Below are 23942 nucleotides of genomic sequence, written 5' to 3' on the forward strand. Positions count from 1 at the left end.
GTGACAGGGCTTACTTGCAAGTGTGGAGTCCTACGTAATTACCCSTTCAAAAGGAAAGAGGTCAAAAAAGTTGGTAGCCTTATGACAGATTTGCTAGTGTAGGAGCTACCATAGGACAGCATCTCTGCCCAAAGACCATATCATTCCTGCTAGGGGTGAGTCATTTTGACAGGCACAAAAGGATTACAGTTAGGGAAATACAATAGCACACCAAATTACTTTTTGTTGGAGTTTTGTATCATAAGAAATCATAACTAGTCCCAAACATACATTCACTGACTACACACGTYAGATTAAATTCACACTAGCAATAGGGTCACTGTTCTTGACACCAACACAGGTTATTACTTCTAATTATTTTAYTTTGATTAGATTCAAAAGGCAAAGCTGTTAATTTAGATTATTTCAGGGTATTACTTAAGTACAAAGTTTTGTGTGGTTCTGAACAGATTCTCCAAAATCAGTATGAAAGTTATTTGGGGTTCAGGTTTTTTTTGTAATTTCTTACTGCAAACACTATCTTTTCCTAGGCTTTACATTCATTGCATGAGCCAGCGTACTAACAGATGTGGGTGCRTGTTGTGCATGTTTTCTAACACTCTGCTTTTTTGGAGATCCAGGTTGCTCAGTGTTGGTGAAGATGACAGTGTTCCTGGGTTTAATAACTGACCTGTTCCATGGGGTTTTTTATTTAGGTGCTACTGAACCATGACACAAGTCAAAGAGAAAATGCTAATCCAGCCATTACTGGTTCTTGGGTAGCCAGTCTTTGCTAGGTWTTAAATTAAAAGACAAACAAGCCACAATTTAAATAGCATAGTTAGAGATGCAGTCTTCTGTAAGCCCCAATAAACAGCACAGAGTACACGTAAGATCAAGAGGTTAGGTTACCTCAGGAAGTGCAATGTTTCATTGCTTCACCATRTGTTATTTTTCAACTTTTGGTAGTGAACTTTCATTCTACTTGAGCCTAATTCATAAACTTCCCATTAGTGTAGTTTAACATGAAAATTAAGTACTAATTTGTGAGAGGAAATATGTATTCTGAGTTTCAAGGTGCTTTTGAATTCATGGTTTTATCATTCAGACTGATTTTATACTATACTTCCAKATTACTTAGTCAATTCTCTGAGGACTTACATACTGGAAATACATTTGGAAAGAAAAATTACAGCTTCCAAGACAAGAAATTCTAAGATTATTTATGAAACAGTCATCTTTGCAGCATAAGCACCATGTTTTCCAAGTAACTTTAAATCATATTATTTATGTCTTTGTATTTGATGACTTGTGGTCACTAGTGTGCTTGGATTAAAATGTCCATTTTTTAAAGTGCCAACATTAAGGGACCCCAGTGGTTATTTTGGAAAATAAGCAGTTTAAAAGAAAAAGACAAGTAGCTCACTGGCAATTAGTGTATAGTCATATTTTTCCCCTTCCATCACAAGTGGTTCTTTTCCTTTTTCAAAACACTTTTGTGTAACTGAAAATGCAGCTACAGACCTGTTGCTATATAATTTCCAAGATGAGGAGCTGTGCACCCTGCCAGTGGCAGGTGGGAAGGTATAGGCTGTGACCTCCCTTTCCCAATAACTTTGTGCCTAGAGAAGAAGCAGCTGGAGCACATGCTCAGCACAAAGTAGCTGCAGTTCACCACGCAGTGACTAGCAGCAATTYAGAGCAGCCAGAAACAGCAGGCCAGCCTGTCATCTGCCCTGTGGAGGACACACAAACCTGCAGAGCACGTGGCAGCGCTCTCAGTCAGCAGCGAGACATCCTGGTACCCCGTGCAATGTCATTTGGTGGCTCTGCTCCAAGAACATTTCTGATAGTCCAGCAAGTCCAGAAGAGCCATGGAAATCGTTTGCGATTAACATCRTTTTACCAAAATAACCCCTACCAAACAACAAAAAACCCCCACATCGAGGAATTAGGTCCTGTTTAATTAGGTCCATGTAGGATTTTCTCCACCAAGAAAAGAAAGGTCAGTTAAATGGATGCAGAGGGATCACCTTCATCATGAATTATTATTCTTAATAGTAAGCTTTTTAAAAGGCAAATTCCCTGCTTTAACTAATTTTGCTTCGAAAATCTAAAACGCATGCATGAGCATAGATGTTACATACAGTGTTAGCYAGATATGGTGACAGAGGTAGAGAACTGAATTTCCCAATTAAATTATTTCGAGAACCATAATCCTTTTCTTCACCTGTTCCTTTCCCTCCCTCCCTAAATGGGAAGAGAACTCTRTTAGAAGTGGTATTTTTTCCTCGGTGTTTTTTTGCCAGCACTGTATGTCCATCTAKATTGACCAAGAAAGTGCATTTTCACGTTCAGGCCATAGTAGGGAGGTTTCCTCTTTCTGATCTGCAGCTCATTTTTACTGCTTTTGTTTTTGCAGGATTCAGGGCAAGTCATTCCTCTTATTGTGGAAAGCTGTATCAGATTTATAAATTTATACGGTAAGCTCTGAAAAAAAAGTAATTTCATTGTTGCCTTGACTTTTTAGTGTGTCTTTCATATTATTCATTTAGCACCACAGCTTTGTTTTTAAAATAGAGATTAAAAGCATTTTAAAAAATAAATTAATTTTTCACCACTGTTTCCCCCCATCTTTGCTGCAGGTCTTCAGCATCAGGGAATTTTTAGAGTGTCTGGTTCCCAGGTGGAAGTCAATGATATTAAAAATTCATTTGAGAGAGGTAATTGGATTTTCATTTATTTGAGCACCTTAATATCTGACATTTAAAAATCRTTTAAATTCTAATTATTTTCTTGGCTCTTTAAACAGATTGTATGCACTGCGTGTACTGCACCTAAAACTTTGCACCATCTTATGCTTAAACATGAAGTACAGTGATGATGTGTGCATGTTTTCCCCCCATTATATCCGAGGAGCTTGAGAGGTTTTCTCATTTTGTTTAGACAAGGCATATGATTCTTGAATCAACTGTAAACATTAGTCTTTTGTTAATAGTAAACTGTAGATAATAGTTTGTGTAAATTTTATTTTAAAGATCCTCAGAAAAGAGAGATAATGGATTTAATTTTATTCAAGAGACTAGTTTATGCAATTTGAAAGTCCTATTGTTTGATCTTCTGGAATATGAGTGCTCAACTGTCTGGTCCCTCTGCCAAAGCTGYATCACAATCTGGGAAAATAGGGGGTAAAAAAAAAGGAAACCTCAGCCCTGGAGGAGGAATTACATGAAAAATACCAGGAAATAAAACCAGCTTTTTAAACTTCAGTGGCTCGCAAGACACAGCCTAGTATTGCTGTGCTAGGGGTACCAGGATCCAGCAATCCTCTAGCTTTAACTTCTTCATCTTACATTCTTTTCTCTTGAGCCTTAAAAGCTGGGATTTTTAATTTCTAGGGAAAATTTAAAATTGCAGATCATCTGCTAATGACAAAACTCTTGGAGCAAAAATTCTTGTGACTAAAAGCATGAAAAAATATGCACAGTATTTTTCTCCCTAGTATTAGTTATACATATCTTGTTAAACCCCATCTTGTCTTTGACAAGGTACGTAAAGCAGCTGTTTTCACTTGCTAAGTAAAGCCACATCCCTCCATTCTGCAGCTTTTAAATCTGCTTATTCTTAACTGCTCCTGCTAGGTAGTATTATCCTTGAAGAAACATTTTAAAGTGTTTGAAAATAAAGGTTAAGCCTTTGAAATTACAYAAATAAAATAGTGCAATCATGGCTGAGGTTTCAGTTAGGTTTTCAGCAAAATGGTTGCCCGTATTCCTTATGTTTTAATTTTTTAGAATGAAGACACATTTTCAATTCAATGAGTGATATGACTCCATCTGCTTTATGTAGGGCTTCAAATAAAAGTCTGAGAAACTGCACTCAATTAAGAACATTTGGCTTTTTTGTTTTACTAACTGTAAATCACAACATGTCCATAAATACCTAGTTGGAAGTTCAGGACCTAAGAGATCACTAGGTTATGTAATTTTAAGGAAGCTTTATTTAGGCTGCCTTTTTTTAGTTTAATCATAGCTTGGGATTTCTAAATCAGTGTTTATTATCTTACATGAATGCTTGCATTGCCACCTCCCACACACTAAAAACAAAAAACCCCCAAAAAGTCACTCACTTATAAAAATACTTTATGCAAGAATGCTCCTGCATGTATGTTTCATTCACTTTATTTACTTTTTAAGGTGAAAATCCTTTGGCAGATGACCAAAGTAACCATGACATTAACTCAGTTGCTGGAGTACTGAAGCTCTATTTCCGAGGGCTGGAAAATCCTGTCTTTCCTAAGGAAAGATTTAATGATCTTATATCTTGTATCAGTAAGTAGAAAATTCTGTTTATTCTCAATAGAATTTTACTTTCAGATACATGGTAGTAGCCTGAAAAAAGAGCTAACTTCACAGACTTTCCTGAGATGATTTGTTTGCCATTGTAACAGTCTGGGTCAGTTGTTAGTCATCCTCATAGCTGTGGTTGTTCCCTTTTTTTCACTGGGATTAATGTACAGTACAATTCTTTGTTCAATAGGGCAGGAAGAATATCTTTTGCTATACAAGGGATATTTAAATTTAAAAGCATTATTATTATTTTCCTCTTTGCACCAAGGCAGACAGAAGGGAATGAGGTAATGAACATGCAAACAGATCATGTTACTTTCCAAAAAGGTTTTCATGCCCCACACTTGGGGTCAGCACTGGTGAATAAGTAACTAACTGCTCAACATTGTGTGATTCTGACCTTTGTTGTACTCATCTTAAAACCACTGATCCAACCCAGAAAACCCTTGGGTGCAAGGCTGGAGTGGAACAGTTGAGTGTTGTCTGCAGGAGAGCCTGGTCTGCCTTCCCACACACAAGTTGTAATGAGATGCCTTGGAGGAGCATCRCATGCGTCTGTTTGCTGCTGGTGCTCAGAGCCAGACACAGAGAGGTTGTAGTAACTTGGAAAGTTGTCAGTGGATGAGTGAATTGCTCTGACATGCACAAAACCTCTTCCGGTTCACAAACCTCTGCAAGTGTTGAGGGGTGAGGCCAAGCCAACCATCAGTAGGCTTGCTGTTCCCTCTGGGCACAGTGGAAGTGGTCAGAGGAGCTAGCATTGAGGAAGAATTTCCTTTCTACCCTTCCCTTATAACTTGCCTGCTTCAACCAAATGGAGAAAGAGGCAGTTTCATGGGTAATGGGAGCCAGTCCTTCGGGATATTAATTAGGTCAGACTCTCCAAACTGTTACGTTGGCAGAGATCTGAGCCCAGCAGGCAGAGCCACCAGTTGATGGGTACACAGTGTCCCTGGCTGGCCATYGGGTGGGGATTTCAGCTCCCTACTTGGGGGACACAGTTTGTGTGGTTTTCTTCCCACATAGGGAGAATTGCAGTAATTCCTGGMGGTTACAAATACACTGTGACCACATCTATGTGCGATATTTTGTGTTACTTTTTTTTTGCAGGGTTTTCTGCAGCTGTTGACATTTACACACTTGGTGGTACTGAGGAGTCCTAAAGGACCTCAAGACCACAGTTTAGCAGTCTGATCCCTGATGCTGAGGGGGACACTGTCTTTTTAGGAAGTATAATCCTGATTTTGCTTCAGTTCAGCTTTAGTTGTGATGCCACAGCCCAGAAAATCTCTGCAATTCATAGAAATTGAAATCTAAAAAAGGATCATTTTGACTGAGCAATTTTCTGCATGACAGGAATGAWAGAACTTTACCTAATAATCCTGCACGGGTTTCCATAACTTCTGGATGAATTAAAGCATGTCTGCTGGAAATATTTATTGATTTAGTGGTTTCAGTTGACAGAARATCTACCAGATTCTTGGCTAAGCTGTTCAAATGGTTAATCACTTTCATCGTTAAACATTTGTACCAAATTTCTTTCTCAGAGTTTCTGCTGTCAGATTCTGCTCATTTGATCTCTTTATATCTTCTTTATTTTGAAGACATTGTTAAGAAAACTATAAATGGTGGTTCTTATATGTGGAGATGGTATTAGTCTGCTGTGTTGAAGAGCTTTAAAAACAATTGTAAACTAAATTGTAAGATACCAAGAATGAGTGTTCAGTTTTCAGAGATTATACAAGTGAATGCTCAGAAGATGCAAAGATACTTGCCAAAACAGCCTTTGAAAGATGTTCCAAGAAGGGGAGTCTGGATGATTTAAAAGAGTTTTCATTCACCACTGAGGGTTCTGAAGAGAGAATGGAATGAGGGGTAAAAGTTCCATGGACTGAGCAGATAGATGTACATGGCACCTGCACAGGTGATTGAAAGATTCACCAACCTTTCAGAGCATCACTGTCTTGAGAGGGTTATCCCAAAAATGGTTTTTATTTTGTTACTAAGAACTTCTGGAAAAAGGGCCATGAATACTAGATCACTATTGTTAGATCGTGTTTTTCATAAAAAATGTCAAACTATTGCATGTTCCTAGTAGGCAATGAATTCCTTTCTTGCAAAAGAGTTGACAACCTTTTATTTAAATAATAGTATCATTTCAGCAGAGCTGAAATCAGTAGTAACTAATAACCTGGAACAAAGTCATTGGTTTTTGCAACAATAGTTTAGAATGTTTGTTGAGAAAAAGGTGTTGCCATCTGATCCTGGTTTAGACTGAGTGTTCTCTGAGGGTGTCATAAATCTGGATTATCATCTCTATGACCGTTCATCAAAACAAGGAATAATGACTGACTAGTTCTGCTGGCTTTGACTTCTGCTGTTGTACAAGAAAGCAGAGGATTTTTTTCGTGGGTTGTAAGAGTCCAAGATCAGTTTTCTGACAGGWTTTGGAGGAAGCGTGGGGGGGATGATTTAGTCATTTGGTTTGGTTTTCACAAGATTATCATTAGGGGCACTCTGAAATGGCAGATCGATGCCTTCAGCGCAGGGAGGAGCGTTAAGTGTGGACCAAGGTAGGACAAAGGGGGTTTTCTCTTTGAGCACACTGGGGTGGGCTTACTTTGTGTTGTCACATGGGGCAGTTTGAATGTAATATGAGGAAAGTAAGAGTTCTTGTGCCTTGCACCCAGAGCCAGCCCCAGAACCATGCTGGGAAGTGGGGCATGGTGACTGCATCTTCTGRTTGTCTGAGAAGCCTGAGGTGGAGTGTTTTTACAGCTGTGTACTATTCTATACACTTCATTGAACAGTTCACCACTTCCAAGGAATAAGAATGTTTTCTTGGGAAAAACAGCCAACCAGCAAGCATTTCAAAATATACTGTGTAGTATCTACATGGCACATACTGTCATAAACTGTGGGTGTAAAAGACTATTTCTATTGTTATATTTTAACCTTCCCTGGATATCTTGCAAAAATGAAAATCGTCTAGGCAAGATTTCTCCTTCATTTCAGACTTTGAATCAGTCATAGTTGCATTAGGGTTTTTTTCTGTGTTTATGTGGCCTCAGATATTATGTATCTAGGTCTTTATGCTAATGGCAGCAGGGCCTGACTCCCTTTTTCTGGGAGAACATAGGTTACTGTAACTTCTATCGTTCACAATTGATTTATTAAGTCCAGAAAACTTGCACATGTTGAATTAAACGTTTTTAAATACTCTTAGTTTATCTTGCATTCATGATGTAAAAAACAGTGAGGAAAGTCATAAACATTCTTTTCAAATAGTTTTTCAAGATAAATGTCGGGTTTCTTAATTAYTGGCAGAAATTGTTGCAGAAAGGGAGAAGGGGAAAGCAAATTTGTAAAGTTAATGTTCACATAGAACTGTAAAAGGGCAGAATGTCACACATTTTATATGGAAATGTAATGTTGCCAATGAAAAACCCCTTGAAACTGAAGCACTTAGTTATGGATGTCAGGCATAATTGAGGCTACAGCTGCAAAATGAGCCTTTCCTCTATACAGCCACTGAGAAATTCCTTTACATTTATGCATATCTTTCCAAATGAAATAGGGCATTGTAGTTAATACTTTCCATTTTGTTAATACTGTGGAAACAATGCAAAATTATTGTGATTTTTATGGCAATTTGTATTAATTAGACTCATGAAAACAGTGTTACTCTGTTTGGGCTTATGATGTAATTTAGATAAAATTTGGACCAAGTTATATGTACTGGGCAAGAGCAAGCATGAAAGGTAGAATGGAACATAAAGAATCCATCTGATTATGGACCATAATTCCTTATTCTCATTTTTAAGGAGTGCTACTATTGGTCCCAGCAGCATTTTGTAATCCAGAGGACTCTCCAAGGTTGGGGTAGGAAGGAGGAGAGTTGTCCTGCGCTTCTTTTTGCCCTTCTGTAGAAACATGTTGGGCCAAAGACTAGAGAAGTATTTGTAGCACGAGCTATGTGGAGGCAGAAGGTACAGAAGCTGTGCTTAGTAGGGCTGCTGTAATTCACTTCACTGCTGGGGACTGCAGTTTCTCTCCTGGTGTGAGCTCTTACACACGTGACTTACTTAAATTCACATTTACATGGATAGCTGTGCCATGCAACACCTCAGCTATTCTGACTGCTTAACATCTGCACAGAGCATTATAATCCTTCATGGTTTCATCTCCATTGCCTTGAATTTCATAGACAAAAATTGCAAGATGAAGGAAAAATTGCATATTTTTTTCTTCTGATTTTTATCATTTTAGTCCCTTGCCACCAGCAGTGCCCATTTACCTAAAAACATAAATGTTATGAAAGAAAATAATTTTATAGCTTTTCCAGACAAAAAACTATTCCAAATTGTCAACTCCCCATGAAAAAGTTTCAATAAAATGACAGGTGTTTCCTTCCCTAAGTAGCAGTGGAGACCGTTGGRTTTCCCCTCTTTAGTGCCTTCTTAAATAGATCTGAAAGAGCTGTAAGTGGCTTTGCTGAGTTAATATATATATATCTGAGCTGCATTGGATTCATCTACTAAAATGAACAGAGGCACAAATTGTTAACTGCAGCACTAATACATATTCATGTAGATAACTTGTCAGCTGCAAATTGACCATAAAAATTACATCTGCAAGTGTAACTTAGTCCCATTTGACATTCACCGGGTGTGTAAAATATGCATTAGACATTCACTCTGTTACTAGTAGACACCMCACCAAGTGGAAACAGCAAGTAACACCCACAAAGAGATGCTACATTGGATTTTATTCTTCAAAGCCATGGTCCTAAAGTAGAGAGACATCTTACATTACCATTGTTTGCTTCCTCTGTTCTGTCCTTGTTTGTGAAATATGCTTACCTTGCGCAGCACTGGAATTAGTTGTAACACAATTCATTTATTGCTGACCAGGTTTCTCTTTCCATATGTTCTGATCAATAATATCTTCCCTTCGCCAAATGTTTGCAATCCTGTTCTTCCTACTGAGATTGGCCTGTGAAGGTTGGCTGTGAAGAGAGGGTGGTGGAACATCCACAATCCAGAACTTGTGTTTCTGAGTTCTACCTGCTCCCAGGCTGAACTGTCTCATTTGGATAACCATGTCTCACTTCCAGTGCAGGAGAGACCATGTGTATGACCTAGACCAGGAAGAGTACAGTGCTTCCTTAGTATTTTTGAATAAAAAAAMCCAGAGACATGCAGCTGTCCAGTTGGCCCAAAATACTTTGAAACCGCCAGCAATTGCTCTTGCAAAAAACTTTTATTCTGCATCACTGCATATACGTGTTTGAGTATATTGCCTTTTAAATGCTCCACTACTTTGGAGTTACTCTTAATTAAACTTTAATTTACATTTCCTTTATGTTATTTAGAATGAATGTATCCCTGTTTTCATTTCTAATTTAGTTTTTGTTCATTTGTGTTTGGGAGCTTCTGCTAGTAATTGTGTTTTCTYTCCTCTCAGGTATACTTTACTTTTCCGTGGTAGGTTACTTCTGATCTGTTTCTCTTTAGAGTTACCTTTGCAAAAACCTCATCCTGAGTGACCAGGTGGTTAAAACTGTTATTTATCCTGAAAGAGAAAAGTAGAGATTTGTTGTTTCTGTCTCTACAGTAAGTGAGGTGACAGAAGGTGACACTGCCTCTGCAGAAGAGGTTCCAGTGTTCTGGAGACTGAAGAACTCTTTTCAAGGCTTGATTGCCTAGGATTTATGTCTATCTTATGTGATTGAGAACCAGTCCTTAGTGTGTGGCTGACAAAGAAGCGGCTAGCTGATGAGTATATACAATGACATTAATCTCATCTGGATTCCTTCATCAAGGACATGGGGTGTTTGCAGAGTAAGTCCATGGGAGTAAACAAAATCTTTTCCAAGAGCAATGCGGGATTGCATCTCAACAGATTTTTCTTATTGTGCTTGTGATCTGCCTCTTTGGAGGATTTGATGAACAAGTTGAACAGACACCTCTCAGAGGGGATTAAAGTGAAGTCAGAGGCTAAGATTGTAGACTTAAATGACCTTTGAGGAGTCCTCTGAGGTCTGTGTTTTTCATTTTTTGTAGTAGCTGGTAGAGGCTTCTTAGATCCCAAACACCTCTGAAACCTAGATGTCTAGATAATTTAATGGATACTTAAAGAAATCAAGATACTCAAGAAAATCAAATTCTTTATATTATTAGGATGCTTTGTTCGACTCTTGTGGAACATTAATGGTTCTGGGCTCAGGTGCCTGGCTATTCCACAAAGTGCTATGGTCATGAAACCCCAGAAGTTGACTTTTTCCCCTTCTCTTGTTTCACCGTACAGATATCTCCTGTACTCTGCTTTGAGAGAAGCTCAGTGTTCCCGCCCCAAACAGCTTCTCTTTTTGCTGACAGGAAACCCTCCTGCTGGTGGGTTAGACCCCATGACCAGGCTGGGTCTGGAAGGCAGATGTGTCAGACCAGAGCCCCCAAAGTTTTGCTTTTCTCTGCAAACTGGGAGCTGGAAAATAATAACCATTTCACTGTGTGAAATTCACTTGATTTTTTGATTTGTACTTGATATTCCTATGTCCTTCATAGAGATCTCTCTTCCCCCTCTCTCTCCACAGTCAGAAAAAACACATTAGTTCTCAGTGTGCTTGGCCTTGCCAGAGGCCTGTCCTCTTGCTTATCTTTGGGAATATGAATCTCATCWTATCATTAGAGTAATGAACCAGTTTTCAAATCCCCTGATTCCTTTTTCAGTTTGGCAGCTAATTGCCTTTTTAGTACAAATCATGTAATATCAAGCACTTCTGTTTTCTTAGCTGAGAAATGAGTAATACCTTATTGGGCAGTCAGGTAGGGCTAATTACAGTTCTGGAAAATCAGAGTAGTGAAAATAAGGTCTCCAACACAAATACTGTGTTGAGGGAAGAGATGCTTAGCTTCCTACAGCACTGCGTTTGCCAATAGTTCCTTGCAGCAGCCAGCTTGTACATTGGATGGCCCTTCTGCCCTGAGGCTCTCTGTAGCAAAGCCAGGGGAGGCAAAGCAATGCTTTATCTTTCCTCTGCATGGGAAGCAGCAGAGCTGCAAATTCTTTTTGCCTGCATACAGAAAGATTGCTCTGTATTTATTTCATCTTTGCTACATACCCAAACGCTCATGTACAAGCAGTGGTGAAATTCAGCTCCATATATAAAAGTAGCATGCAAATACATTACATCRTTCCCAACTCCTTGAAACCAAATCAGTGCTGGAAAATAAAAGCCTCTTGAAATAATGTGGAAAGCATATAAATTTACCACTTGACAGTAGTTTGGATTTTCAGTAAAGGGACTTTCATGGAAACTGGATCCGAGTTACCAGGAAAGTATTGGAAATACACACATTTGTTCAATCATATATKGCTTGTAACTGGTTCAGTATGGAGTTTAGGTCACTTCTAGTACTTGGTACTGATCATGCTCCTKGTAGGACAGCTGGGATACTTCAGCACATGACTACACAGCCCGACTCTCTGTACCTACTCTGTCATGTCTGCACTGCTTACTGGGACTAGTTCCTGACTTATGCATCCTCTCAAACATGTCTAGGAATTGATTTGGAAGAAYTGTAGTTGGCACAGACCACAAGCATATCGGAGAGTGTGATAGCTACTGAGTGGTAGTTGCCTGCCAGTGTGCCCCATCCTGATTTAGCTCACTAGTTTAGACAGAGCTACTGCAGCCAAACAGGCAGCACACTGCTAGAAGGAGCTGCTGGACCAACCTGGGGTCCCAGCCAGTGCATTTGTCAAGTTTCATTTGAATTTGGCRATGTCAGAACCTGGCCCAGGGCCATTCTCCACAATTGTCTGGAAGAGGCAGGACTGTAGCACAAGGCATGAGACAGGAAAGGCTGTAATGCAGAAGGTAAGTCATGGTGTCACATCAAAACTTCCCTCCASCTTCCCACATGCAGCACACACTGCTGCTGAAGCAGGAGTGTGGAAAGATGTAACCAAAGTTCCTTTGGACCTTCCTCCCTCAGCCCATTCCACCTGTRCACATGTATATAGGCTCAAAAGCACCCAGACCTACAGCTCTGTCTGGACAGGTTCACAGGTTTGTGAGCAGCAAAATCAGCTGAACTGGAGACTCGCAAGGCACCCTCGCTGTAACAACAGCTGCTTTTGTTCAAAGAACTGGAATGAATGTGTGGGCAGTGCTTCTTCCACTGGGAGAGTCTTAGATGRGGCAGGTGGAGAAAGGTTTTGCACTAAAATTGATGTGGGTGGGCTGTGCAGAGCAGCAGTATGGCACTGTATTGCAGAAGTGAGGGTGTGCAGCACGGCCATCTCCAAGATGGTCTGCCTTGGAATGGCAAAGGAGAACTGTGGTTGCTCTGTGGATCCTCACTGTACAGGCAGCTCCTAGACTTAGCATGTCCCTGCCATGAACACTGATTCTTAACCAGTAACCAGAAGTACTTTTTACTTCATGTAGTCCATGTTTAACAGAAACATAGAAATAAATTTCAGGTCTGATGCTCCACTTGAGAAAGTGTAACTGCCTGAACTAATTTCCAGCTAGTGTTTGGGTTCAGAGTGACTCATTAGGTTATAAATTACACAGCTTGTCAGCAGTCCTTTTCCCTACCAGCTCTACAGCAGCTCACTGGGGACAGTGTTCCAGCTTTCAGGGGCTCTGCTGGGCAGCAGGTTTTTACTTCATGCCAGGGTTTTACTTTTCTGCTCCTGCAGTAGAGACCACAATCCAAATGGACATCCTTCATGGGCAGCAGTGGTGGGGCTGTTCTCCTTCTACAGAAACTTTCATGAAGCCCGGTTTGACCCCATCCCAGAATCTTGTTCCCAGCAAGCTAGTGGTGCTGAGCCAGTGGAACCTCCTGTGAAAGCTGATGTGGGAGCAGATCTCACACCCTTTTGCTACACTGACATTTCCTAGTGAGCTATGCTGCCAACATACTCTGCTTATGCTTAGTTTTTTATACCTAAATAAAAATTACTAGACACCAATTGTTCTTCTAAGAAACGCAAGTCAACATACATTTTGCATCTACAAATAAATACTGATTGATAGAAAAAGCTATACCAAAGTGCACATTAGTAATACACACCGGTAATTTTGTTTACACTTACCACATTTTTATGCAAGTAATTATTTGAATTGTGTACTCCTAAATACCATGCTTTGTGGTACAATTGGCTTTTCAGCTGTTAGAATCAACTCCTGTTTTTGATTTCCAAATTTTTGAATATCTATTATAGTGCCMCTGAGTGGGATTCCTCATCTTTGTCTGCTAAGATTTCCCCTAGATGTTAATTGCAGTGTTTTTTCTTGGCTGACATAAAAAGTATTACTGAAGTTTTAGGTTGTTTCCACAGCATCATTTACACAGCATCATTTACACAGAAAACATACTGASTTAAAAAATTGAGATACTGCTTGTTCTGATAAACAGTCCAGGCTTTTTTGCCATCATTGCTCCACTTAATCTTTCTGACCAACATAGAAAATAGTGTATCTTTGTTACAAGACATTACGAACTGATGTTTTTATCAGGTGGTTTTTTCCCACTTCAGAAGAATTTTGGTAGACTGGTATAAAATCATCTGAGAAAAATGCAATCTTTGCTTTTCTTGGCTCCATATCAAAACACATACGGCCTTTCTCCTATTTTGCCACTAAGAGTTATAGCTGGACATCTAAACAAGAAGACTTATTATAGAAGCTCAATGATTGGATTATATATCTGATGTGACCATCCAAATGGATACAGAGAATGCATCTGTATTTGAAATGAAAGGCCAACACCTCTCCTTGGTTCYTTCAGGTTATTTATGTACTGATTTTGTGGTTTTGTGAGCTGTCAAGCTCAGCAAAAGGGCCAGCATTTGACTTAGACAGATTTGTATCTTCTTAAAAAAATGTTACTTTAGAACTGTGTGGTTTTAGTGAGAGAGAGGAGAACTTCTAGATCTCATTTTTCTAATAGGTTAAAATTAGACAATACTGAGTAGAAGCATGTGATGATAAAGAGTCGAAGTAAATTGACTGAGTACTCTTTTAGATAATCATATACAAGGGAACATAAAATACTTTCTTCTGTTTGCAGGAATAGACAATCTCTATGAGAGGGCTCTTCACATCCGCAAACTCCTCCTTACTTTGCCCAGATCGGTCCTTATAGTGATGAGATACCTCTTYGCCTTCCTCAATCAGTAAGTGCTTTATACTTTCCCCAGGTACTGTATCTTTRTCTGCCTTCCTTTGCTGGTATTCAGGTTCTTTGGGTTTGCTCATACTCTATGTAGAATTCACATTTAAGCTCCATTAAACACAAAAGATGATCTTCTAACTGGCAGCGAACATAGAATGAAAACCCTGGATTCCATTCAAATTAAAATTCCATTTGTCTAAAATTGAACAATACAGAAAAAAAGTTGTCTGAAATGGGGAGTGCAGGCTACAACATTAAAGCTGACAACAAAATCATCTGATAAGAGAAATAACAAATACAAATTGTAAATATATTAAAACTAGTTTATGTAATTTTAAAATAACATTTTTTCCTTATCTCAAGCTGATTTCTTCTGATGGGAAAAAAAAACCCAGTRTATTTAAGCAACACAGGCACTACAAGCTACCTGTTCAGTGTTAGACACTGCCAGGGTGGGACTTCATCTTGCTGCTTCTGTTTTCTGATAACAGGGGTACAAATATAGAGAACACACATCCCCTGTGTATGCTTTGATATTGCAATCTCACATTGCAAAACACAGACTGGAAGGAGGCTTGTGTGAGAGGGAAAGTGGTGTTCATGTCTTCATCATACCAGAAAAAGTTTCTTCTTTCTGTAAGAGAAAATAAAAGGCAGGTTGGGCCACTGAACTGTGTTTCTCTCTCCAGGCCTCCATGGCCCTCTCTGGTTTTGCTGATCCCAACGGCTTCACAGAAAATTCTGCATGTGGGCACTTTGCCCTGATTTTAGCTTTTCCCTTTCTACTGTCATTTTGTCTATTTCCTGTTATATGTTTTCCTATCACCTTTTTCCTCTTTTTTTCCTAAATTTGCCCTTTGCTGAATCATCCTGTCTTTGTGACCTTCCTCATTTCATTCAGCCTGTCTGTTCCTATAGAAACGGTCTTTGCAGCCAGGTTATTTGTTCATGCCTGTATTCACAGCTGTTCCTGTTTTCTTAGTTCTAGCAATTTCTGAACTACTTTCAAGCAATATGTGAGAGAGGGGCAGAGATGTAAAGTTTGATGRAAATAATTGTTCAATTCAAACTGAATCCATCCCCCAAAAACTACACCATGTAAATGTCTTAAAGGCTTGCATCACAGTTTCTCCTCTGCAGAGACATACAGATTGACCAGAGCTGTTGTTTCAGTTAATTGGTCATGTTAGCTACATCTGTGCTCTCCACAGGAATGCAGTTTGGAAAGCAGACTAAATACCTTRCTTCTTCCAAATGGCTATTGGTACATCCACAGGAAAAATAGTCCTATGATTTGACTTCCTGCAATTCCCATTCTGCTTTTTGCATCTGCAGTTATGCCTGCTTAGCCACATGAAGTTACTTCATGACACATGTAGTGTAGCCTCCTGCTCAAAGCTCTAAAGTTAAAACAAGTTGCTCAAGGCTTTGGCCAGTCAAGAACCTCAAAGGTACAGAAACTCCGCAGCCTCTCCAGGCAGTCAGTCCCAGTGTTTGGTCACTCTTATAGTAAAGAATTTTTTTCCTGGTTTCATTGGAATATCCCTTGCTGTGTCTATCGCCTCTCATCTCTTTGTGTCTGTCTTGCTCCTTTTTATAATTTCATATATAGTAGAAGGTTGCAGCTAAATTCTCTAGTAACCTTCTCATCTAGAGGCTGAATAAATGCAGTTCTCTCCACTTTAGTTTATAACCCATATTGTGCAGCTCCCCAGCCATCTCAGTAGTCCTTTTCTGGTCTTGTACCAGTTTGTCAGTCTTTCAAAACTAGCCACAGAACCTCATGTGCAACTTCACAAGCACCAGGTGGAAAAAAAATAATTAATACTCTTTACCTGCTGACTTTTCTCTTGCTAATTTAGCCAAAAATGCTATGGAATTACTCCCATCCCGCAGGCAGGACTTTGCAGTCATCCTTGTTGAATTTGATTAAATTCCCGTTTCTCCATTCCTCCGTCCTGTCAAGGTCCTTCTACATGGTAGCCCTGTGTCTGRCCTTTAGCACATTTACTATCCCCTTCCCAGCAGAGAATAATCTATAAGTTGGCTGAGTSTGCACTCCATCCCCTTGTTATTCATGGAGATGCTAAACAGTATCAGCCCTGCTATTGAGCCCTGAGGAGCACTGCATATTAACAGCTATCAGCAGAAATCACATTTCACTATTATAGTTACAATCTTTTTTTAACAGTTTTGCATGTACAAGGTCTGAACTGCCTTATAAATCAGACGAACAAGATGTCTCCAGTTAACACACAGGACAGCAAATCATGGCATAAGAAAGGGGAGAACATGATTAATTTTAAAACCTAGTTATGAGGGTAGTCATTTAGGTTTGCCTCATGCATATGTATTGTTTGTGCATGGAAAACACTCTATAAAATTCCCTTTCCAGAGGGAATATGGTGTCGTATTTGAATACAACCAGACRTCAGAATTCCCATGGTGCTTCTGAGTGCAGGACAACTTAGTATAGGGCATCCCAGCACTTCAGGTTCTGTTTGACTGGCTCCACGAAGAACCATTAAAAAGGCCAGCTTTTCCAGTAAAAATGCCAATGCTTTTAAACAAGGGAATAGATAGCAACTGTTCATTCAAAATTGAAAACTAGTAACGTTGTATTTTCTGAAAGGAGAGCTTGCAAAAGTTGATTAATAAGAACAATGAGAGCCTTTTGTTTGGACATTTCCATAATGAAACTATTGTGGGAGTTTGTGGGCAGATGGCAAGGTGCTTAGGAATTTTAGTCTGTATGGTAAAAACAGAAACCAGAAGTTACAAGAGTGTTTGCAAGATCCAGGAGCTTAGTTGCCTCCAGAAGACAATTCAGTCTGCCAAAGTCATGTAGCCAGCTGTCCAAAAAGATGCACCAAGGTCCAATGAGAAATGTATACCCACTTTGCATCCAGTTCACTTGGAGCACTGATAAGACAGAAGCAGCAGCAGTKGTTGTTAGCCCTTTAAGCTAGCATACACTCAACGTGGCAGCATGGGACATATATATACATACAAATACATGGTATAAACTCGCTTTATCRTGCATATAACCTATTGAAGAAAACTTTTTTTTGTTTTGTTCTCACTTGATGTAGGATTGTCAATGTGAACAGGAAATTTCTAACTTGTGATTAAAAAAAGGTTTTCTGTGGTTTTCAGAAATAAGGTTAGTCACAGTAGAAAAGTCAATTTTTCTGGATTTTTTTGTTGTAACAGCCTTTCACAGTACAGTGATGAAAACATGATGGATCCGTACAACTTGGCCATTTGTTTTGGGCCAACTCTGATGCCTGTTCCAGATATACAAGACCAAGTGTCTTGTCAGGCACATGTGAATGAGATAATCAAAACTATCATCATCCATCATGAGGTTATTTTTCCGGATGTGAAAGAACTTGATGGACCAGTGTATGAAAAATGCATGGCTGGAGATGACTATTGGTAAGTCAGAATATTATCCTTCTGTCTCCTAAACAAAATCATTAGCTTGGTTGTCTGGATAATTCCTGTGATACAGAATTCCTTCTGTACACAATAGAAGTATGAAGTTAAATGAGAAGAGCATTTAGGTGCACACTGTAAGTGTAGTCAAGTATAAAAAAGTGAAGCAGTTATGGTGAGGTTTCCTACAACATTTTGTGGAGGAAGGTGCTTTGTGTTCAGACAGACAGAGCTACAATTCTGGGTCTGCTGTGCGGAGCACATGGACAGGTAGGAAATGGTTTCTTTGGCTGTGAACAACCTTATCAAATTTCAGTTTATGATGCCTGCTCCTTTTCTTTGTTGTACTATAACTGGGCAGGTGACCAAACACCCCACAGCCACTCACTCACTCACTCCCCCCATAGTGGGATGGGGGTGAGAACTGGGAAAAAAAATTAATGGATTGAAATGAAGAGTTTAATAGGACTGAAAAGAATGGGCAAATAATAATAATTAGAACATGCAAAACAGGTCAGCTGTTACATACACAACGCAGTTAATCATATCACTGKTGGATGCCCAGCCAATCCGCAAACAGCAGCCCCTGACCAACTTTGTCCAAAGTTTATATACTGAGCATGAACACCATCTAGTCTGGAATATCCATTTGGTTGTTTGGGGTCAGCTGTTCTGGCTGTGTCTCCTTACAGCTTCTTGTGCCCCCAGTCTGCTCACTGGTGGGTGGGGTGTTTAGCATAAACACTGCTCAGGAACAACAAAAAACATCAGTGTGTTATCAGCATTATTCTCATCCTAAATACAAAACACAACACTGCACCAGCTACTAGGAAGAAAATTAACTCTTATCTCAGCCAAAATCAGGACACTCCCTTGACAGCATACACACACACACACACACACACTTTTTATTTATAAAGGATTCAAATGTTCTGAGAGCTTCTTAATACCTGGATTTTGTTTCAAGGAAACTAATATAGGCTTCTTTATTAGTTATGTATTCATAGCACACCAGGATAATTATGTTGCACATAACTTTGTAACATTATAAGAATCATTTGAAATAATCTCATGGAGGTGGTATATTTTTCATGCATGTGATTCCTCTCTCTGCTCTACCTTCTGCTTGCCTCCAGTGACAGCCCATACAGCGAGCATGGTACATTAGAGGAGGTGGACCAGGATGCCAGTACAGAGCCCCACACCAGTGAAGATGGTGAGTGTGTTACATTACTGCGTCTTTGATGGGAGTACAGGTGTTCCATGCAGGAGACCTTCTTCCTTTCCTGATTGTGTCTTATTTGAAAGAAGGAAATTTCAGTCCTGATGTTCTGTAGCAAATCTTTTATCTCTGTTTGTGTGCTTTTGCACTCTTGATTCATCTGTGTTTGACCAGCTGTTTCCTTGTTCTCTCCTGATTTGCCCAGTAACAGGAAGGGCAAGAGAGAAACTATTTCAGTCAGCATATATTATTTTCTGACATAGTGTTACATATTTAGTGACTCTTTTGTCTACAAAAACTAAAGTTTTCAGAAGTGCACCTTTAAATTCTGCAGCTAAAGGATATTTGCCATTCTGGCCCTATTTTTATATGAATTTAATTTCTGAAATTGTGTATGACTACTATTTTTGTAAGAATTATTAGTCCATTGGAGGTGAAAGATTCAGAAAAGCACTCCCGGTAGAGAAGAGCAGCAGTGTGAGCTCACTGCCTCTCTGGCCAGCAGGCAACCCTGACAGAGCAACCAGTGCACGTGCACTTAGAAGCAGTAGAAACAAAAGCTYCCCCTTGTCCTTTTCAGAGGATGTGTGGAGGGAGGAAGAGGAAAAGACAGAGCAGAGGAAAGGGGTGGAAAAGAGCTACAGCAGAAAATAACTTTTTTTGTTGTTTTTTTTTTTTTTTTTAAATGCCATAAGGGATACTGTTCAGGAGCTGGGACAATTGCTGTAGGGAAGAGAAACCGGAAGGTGTATGTATAGGAAACCTGGCTACACTGGTCCCATTGCACACAGAGCAAAATAAACAATAGTTCCACTCTAGCTGTACCCGTCTGCTTTGTCACGTACACAAGCTGTCAGTGACAGATTGTCTGTCTCTTCCCTTTTGCCAAGGTGAGGAGGGGCAGGCAGAGTCTGTCAGTGCAGCTGTTTGGAGAGGAGGGACATTTGGGTGAGCAGGCATTATGGAATGGGGAAAAAAATGGGGGTAGGAGAGAAATAATGATCTTCTGCCTGGGTGCATAGCCATGCCTGTGCCTGCAACAGGGAGTACTGACAGCACTATGAGACAGGCTGTGCAGGAGTTCCTCTTGACTAGCTCTGTACAACTAAATCCACCACCTTTCTATAACACATCTCTTCTAAAGAGTGTGAAGAAATTCATAATTGCACTTTATTTTTCTAAGACAGTGTAGCTATACACTAGAAGAACTCCTTCTTCCATTGGAATTATGAAACAAGAGTGGAAGCTGAGGAAGTTTGTCTGTCTCTTACTTAGAACACAAATGCAGGTGACACAGCAGTTCAATATATTGGGGCCAACTTCAGGGTCCCATGACCAAACTGAGAGACAAAGGCACAAGTGGACATGGAAAATAAGTGCAGCTTTTCAGGAACGATCGAAAGCAGTTACTTCAATGCCAAGCCTAGGAGGCACGAAAACATCAGCAGAATCCAAAGGAGCAGGAGTGTGGGATTGCTTGATGCATCATCTGTGCCTCAGTCATCATGGACTCTACCCCACCACTGTGCTGTTATACCAATTTTACATTCCTGTCCTAGTATTACTGGTGTTATGACTGTGTCACTGGTGAAGACAAACCCTGAAGAGAATACCTGTCAACAGGACAAAGTTCTGTTGAGAAATTTAGCTGCTCAAGACAGGGGTTTTGTTCAGATCAGCCAGTAGTTTAATTCTCATTGCCTCATCACACCTTTTTAATTAATTCTATTCCAAAAGGAAGCAGACATTTGTGTTTACAGAGAAATAATAGGTAATACAAAAATATTTGTAAGCTAGGCAAATACTTCTGGAAAGCTAAACCTTAACAAGCCTGTATCACACACAAAAAGTGTTGGTCTTCGATTCCCAATCTGCAGGCTCTTTCCATGGATATGGCTTTCCACATTTCTTTCCATGGATATGGCTTTCTGTTGTAGCAGCGCATTTTTCTAATCTAGGTTATAGACTTTAAGTGTAATTATCTCTTTGCACATACATTTATGGGTTTGTGCTTTGGACAATTCCTTTTAAAAAACATTATTGACACCAGATATGAGAATAGGTGAGAATTTTTCAGTTTGCTATTGAACTTCATGAGAGTCACTGATTGACACATGATGGATTAAAAAATCATTCTACTAAAGGGTCTGGAGTGTTTTGGGGGTTTAAAGTGATTGATTCATTGATTATAAGCTGGATGCATCACTCCTGGCTGTATGTGGAGAGAGAGGAAGGGAGGTGCTGCTTTGCTGCTGTATTGATCGGGCACGTGGTACTTACATAGTTCCTTCTGTTAGGACATGGAAGAAGCAGATTCTGTAAATGTGAAAGGAGTCTTTTTCATCTTGAAAATCTGATTAGTTTTATGCTAAGGTGTTGTATACATACGTAAAACCAAGCAGCCTACCCGACAGGAATTACAGGGTCATTGAAACATAATCTAGAGGTTATGATCAAAACCAAAAGGATTTCTTTTACTTAGTATTGCTATAAAGTTCAACTGCAAGTGGCTGTCTCTGTGCCTACTAGAATAAACCCATCTGTAGGGGCTGTGTCAGTAGTGCTAGAAATTTTCCATCGCAATTTAGAGAACAAGACTTTAACAACTGAGAATTAAATTATGTCTGCAAGTAGATTGGGGAAAAAAAGACTAGCACATACAAATCAGCATAAAAATATTTCATAACTGCTTTATTTTAAGTATATAAATTGTTGTGGTTTTTTCCCCTAAATATAGTGGTGTTCATGTATTTCAGTTGATCACTGGGAAGGGAAGGGAGAAAGAAGAGAAGCTGCATTTTACAGTGGTGTTTCAGTCTTTTTTAGATATGCAGAAGGTGTCTCAATAAGGAAAAGACATAAGTTTTTTCTTTCTCCTAAATCTGGAAATGAAATTTAATTTGTGAAGTTTGAACATTTGTACTCAAGCTGAGACACAAAACAAATCTGTAATTGTGTTGCAGATGAACCTTTATCTGAAAATCTCTCAGCAGTAAAGATTCAAAGGACACTGTTCATATTTTGCTGAAACAGTTGCTAGCATATTTCCTTCACCTTCAGATTGCTTGAGATTTTTTATTCATGTTGGAGTCATATGGAAAAAAGTGACTAGATCTGTTTTCAAAGGAAGTAAATACTTCCTGAGGAAGTTGGACATATGGAGTTCTGGGAAAACATAGATAAAATTAATACCATACTCTTTATAGATAGCTTGTAAACTTAGGGTAAAAATTTAGATGGTATTTCTGCTGAAAACAACTTACAGGGACATGTCAGACTGTAGGTTGTTGTGTTCTCAACACAGTCATTTTCTTGCTTTTCAGTAGTGCATGTTGTGATCAACACTTTGCCAAATTCTGTTTTGTCAACACCTTAAAACACTTCTTTGCTTTTGCTGTTCCCAGTCCTGTCTTGAGAACAGGACTTTGAAGATGCAAAACCACTCTATTCTCTGATGGGATAGAGAAGAGGGTAAAGAAATAGGGAGATAGCTGCTTCCCAGAGAGTTCAAGGACATACTTTTTTCCCAACAGACAGGGTATACCTGGGAAAAACTGAGGAAGTACAGAGCAGAGCAACAGCAACTCCTCTAGAAAAAGTGCAGGGGATGGTGTCCCCTGCTTTCCTTAGCTCCTTGTGCCCTAAGGCATAGAGGGCACTGTAGTGCCACTTCAGCACCATCACCTCTTTAGGGAGGTTAGGTCCATATCCAGCACTCCAGTCCCAAAACTACAATTAACACGTTTCTTCTGCCCTTTCTGTTCTCTCAAGCATCAGAAGTTTTTCCCACAGTTCTTCAGTTTGTCCTAGTTTTTCATTTCCATAGCATTGCCTGATTCACTAGAGATGATGGCTGGTGAGATCCTGTATGTCATCAAATTCATCTTGCTATTTTAGGTGAATGCCTGCAGGTATGGACAGAGCAGTGCAATTACACTTCCCTCCAAGCTGTCAATTTTACTTTAGACATTCAGTACTACACAGAATTTGAGTTACAGATCCCAAATTTAGCTTTCATTGCCTTAGCTCTTTGGAAATGCTCATCTGTCATTCAGTAAGTTTGATACTAAATGGCTTAACTTTCCAAAATGCATTTATTTCTAAGAGTTAGTGTCATGGTACTTTGGTTTTCACTATTAAAGCTTGACCTGTAACAAGGTGAATTACTAAGTACAGTCTTGGTACAATCCTGTTTGCTATAGGAAAGTTATCTCTTTGTATAAAGAAAACACCCCTTGCACATTAGGAAAACCTGTCTGAACTTATTTTTTGTCCTCTTAAAAAATGTGTGTGAAATCTACTGGGCACTCCTCCCTGAGGAGGTGAGATTTGTTACCCAGGCAATCTGATCTACATGTCTCAAAAGTCACATCCATTATGAGTACATTAACAATTCATACAGCTGGTTTCAGTGAGGCAACATCATTCAGACCTGTGAGAAAGTATGTGAGCCTTGCAGGTGGTAGAAGGATACAATAAACAGACTCCCATTGTGTACCACACTTAGATTAGCATAATTCCACTGAGAAAGATAGAACTATTTCTAGTTTAGTCCACTAATTTGTAAATAAAAAGACCTGTATACTCAATTGTGGTATACTGTATGGTCTGTTGAAGTTAGCAGAGAAACAGGAAATTCCATAGCTGATCAGTGTAGGGGGGAATCCATCAATCCAGTACTCATGAGCATTACCAGTTAACTGCAGAGAATGCCTTCAGAAAAGATGTGCTGGAAATTTGGGATTTTATGACTTACTGTAA

At 39.4% G+C, this 23942-nt stretch overlaps 1 protein-coding gene across 3 annotated transcripts in view; it reads left to right on the forward strand.

Moving 5' to 3' along the window:
• The window catches only part of SRGAP1 (SLIT-ROBO Rho GTPase activating protein 1), a 139407-nt gene that overhangs the window by 107282 nt on the left and 8183 nt on the right, over positions 1–23942 (forward strand). For 2 of the 3 annotated variants that reach the window (XM_057376988.1, XM_057376997.1), the window contains exons 13-18: positions 2402–2462; positions 2625–2702; positions 4176–4310; positions 14417–14522; positions 17735–17959; positions 19096–19175. In XM_057376988.1, the coding sequence (XP_057232971.1) occupies positions 2402–2462; positions 2625–2702; positions 4176–4310; positions 14417–14522; positions 17735–17959; positions 19096–19175 (685 nt within the window). The remainder of the gene's footprint in view (positions 1–2401; positions 2463–2624; positions 2703–4175; positions 4311–14416; positions 14523–17734; positions 17960–19095; positions 19176–23942) is intronic. The other variant, XM_057377005.1, reaches the window with a different exon arrangement.

The sequence above is a fragment of the Malurus melanocephalus genome, unplaced genomic scaffold (assembly GCF_030028575.1).
Source record: "Malurus melanocephalus ecotype Western Australia unplaced genomic scaffold, MMel_1.1 scaffold_10, whole genome shotgun sequence".
NCBI classification, from domain to species: Eukaryota; Metazoa; Chordata; class Aves; order Passeriformes; family Maluridae; genus Malurus; species Malurus melanocephalus.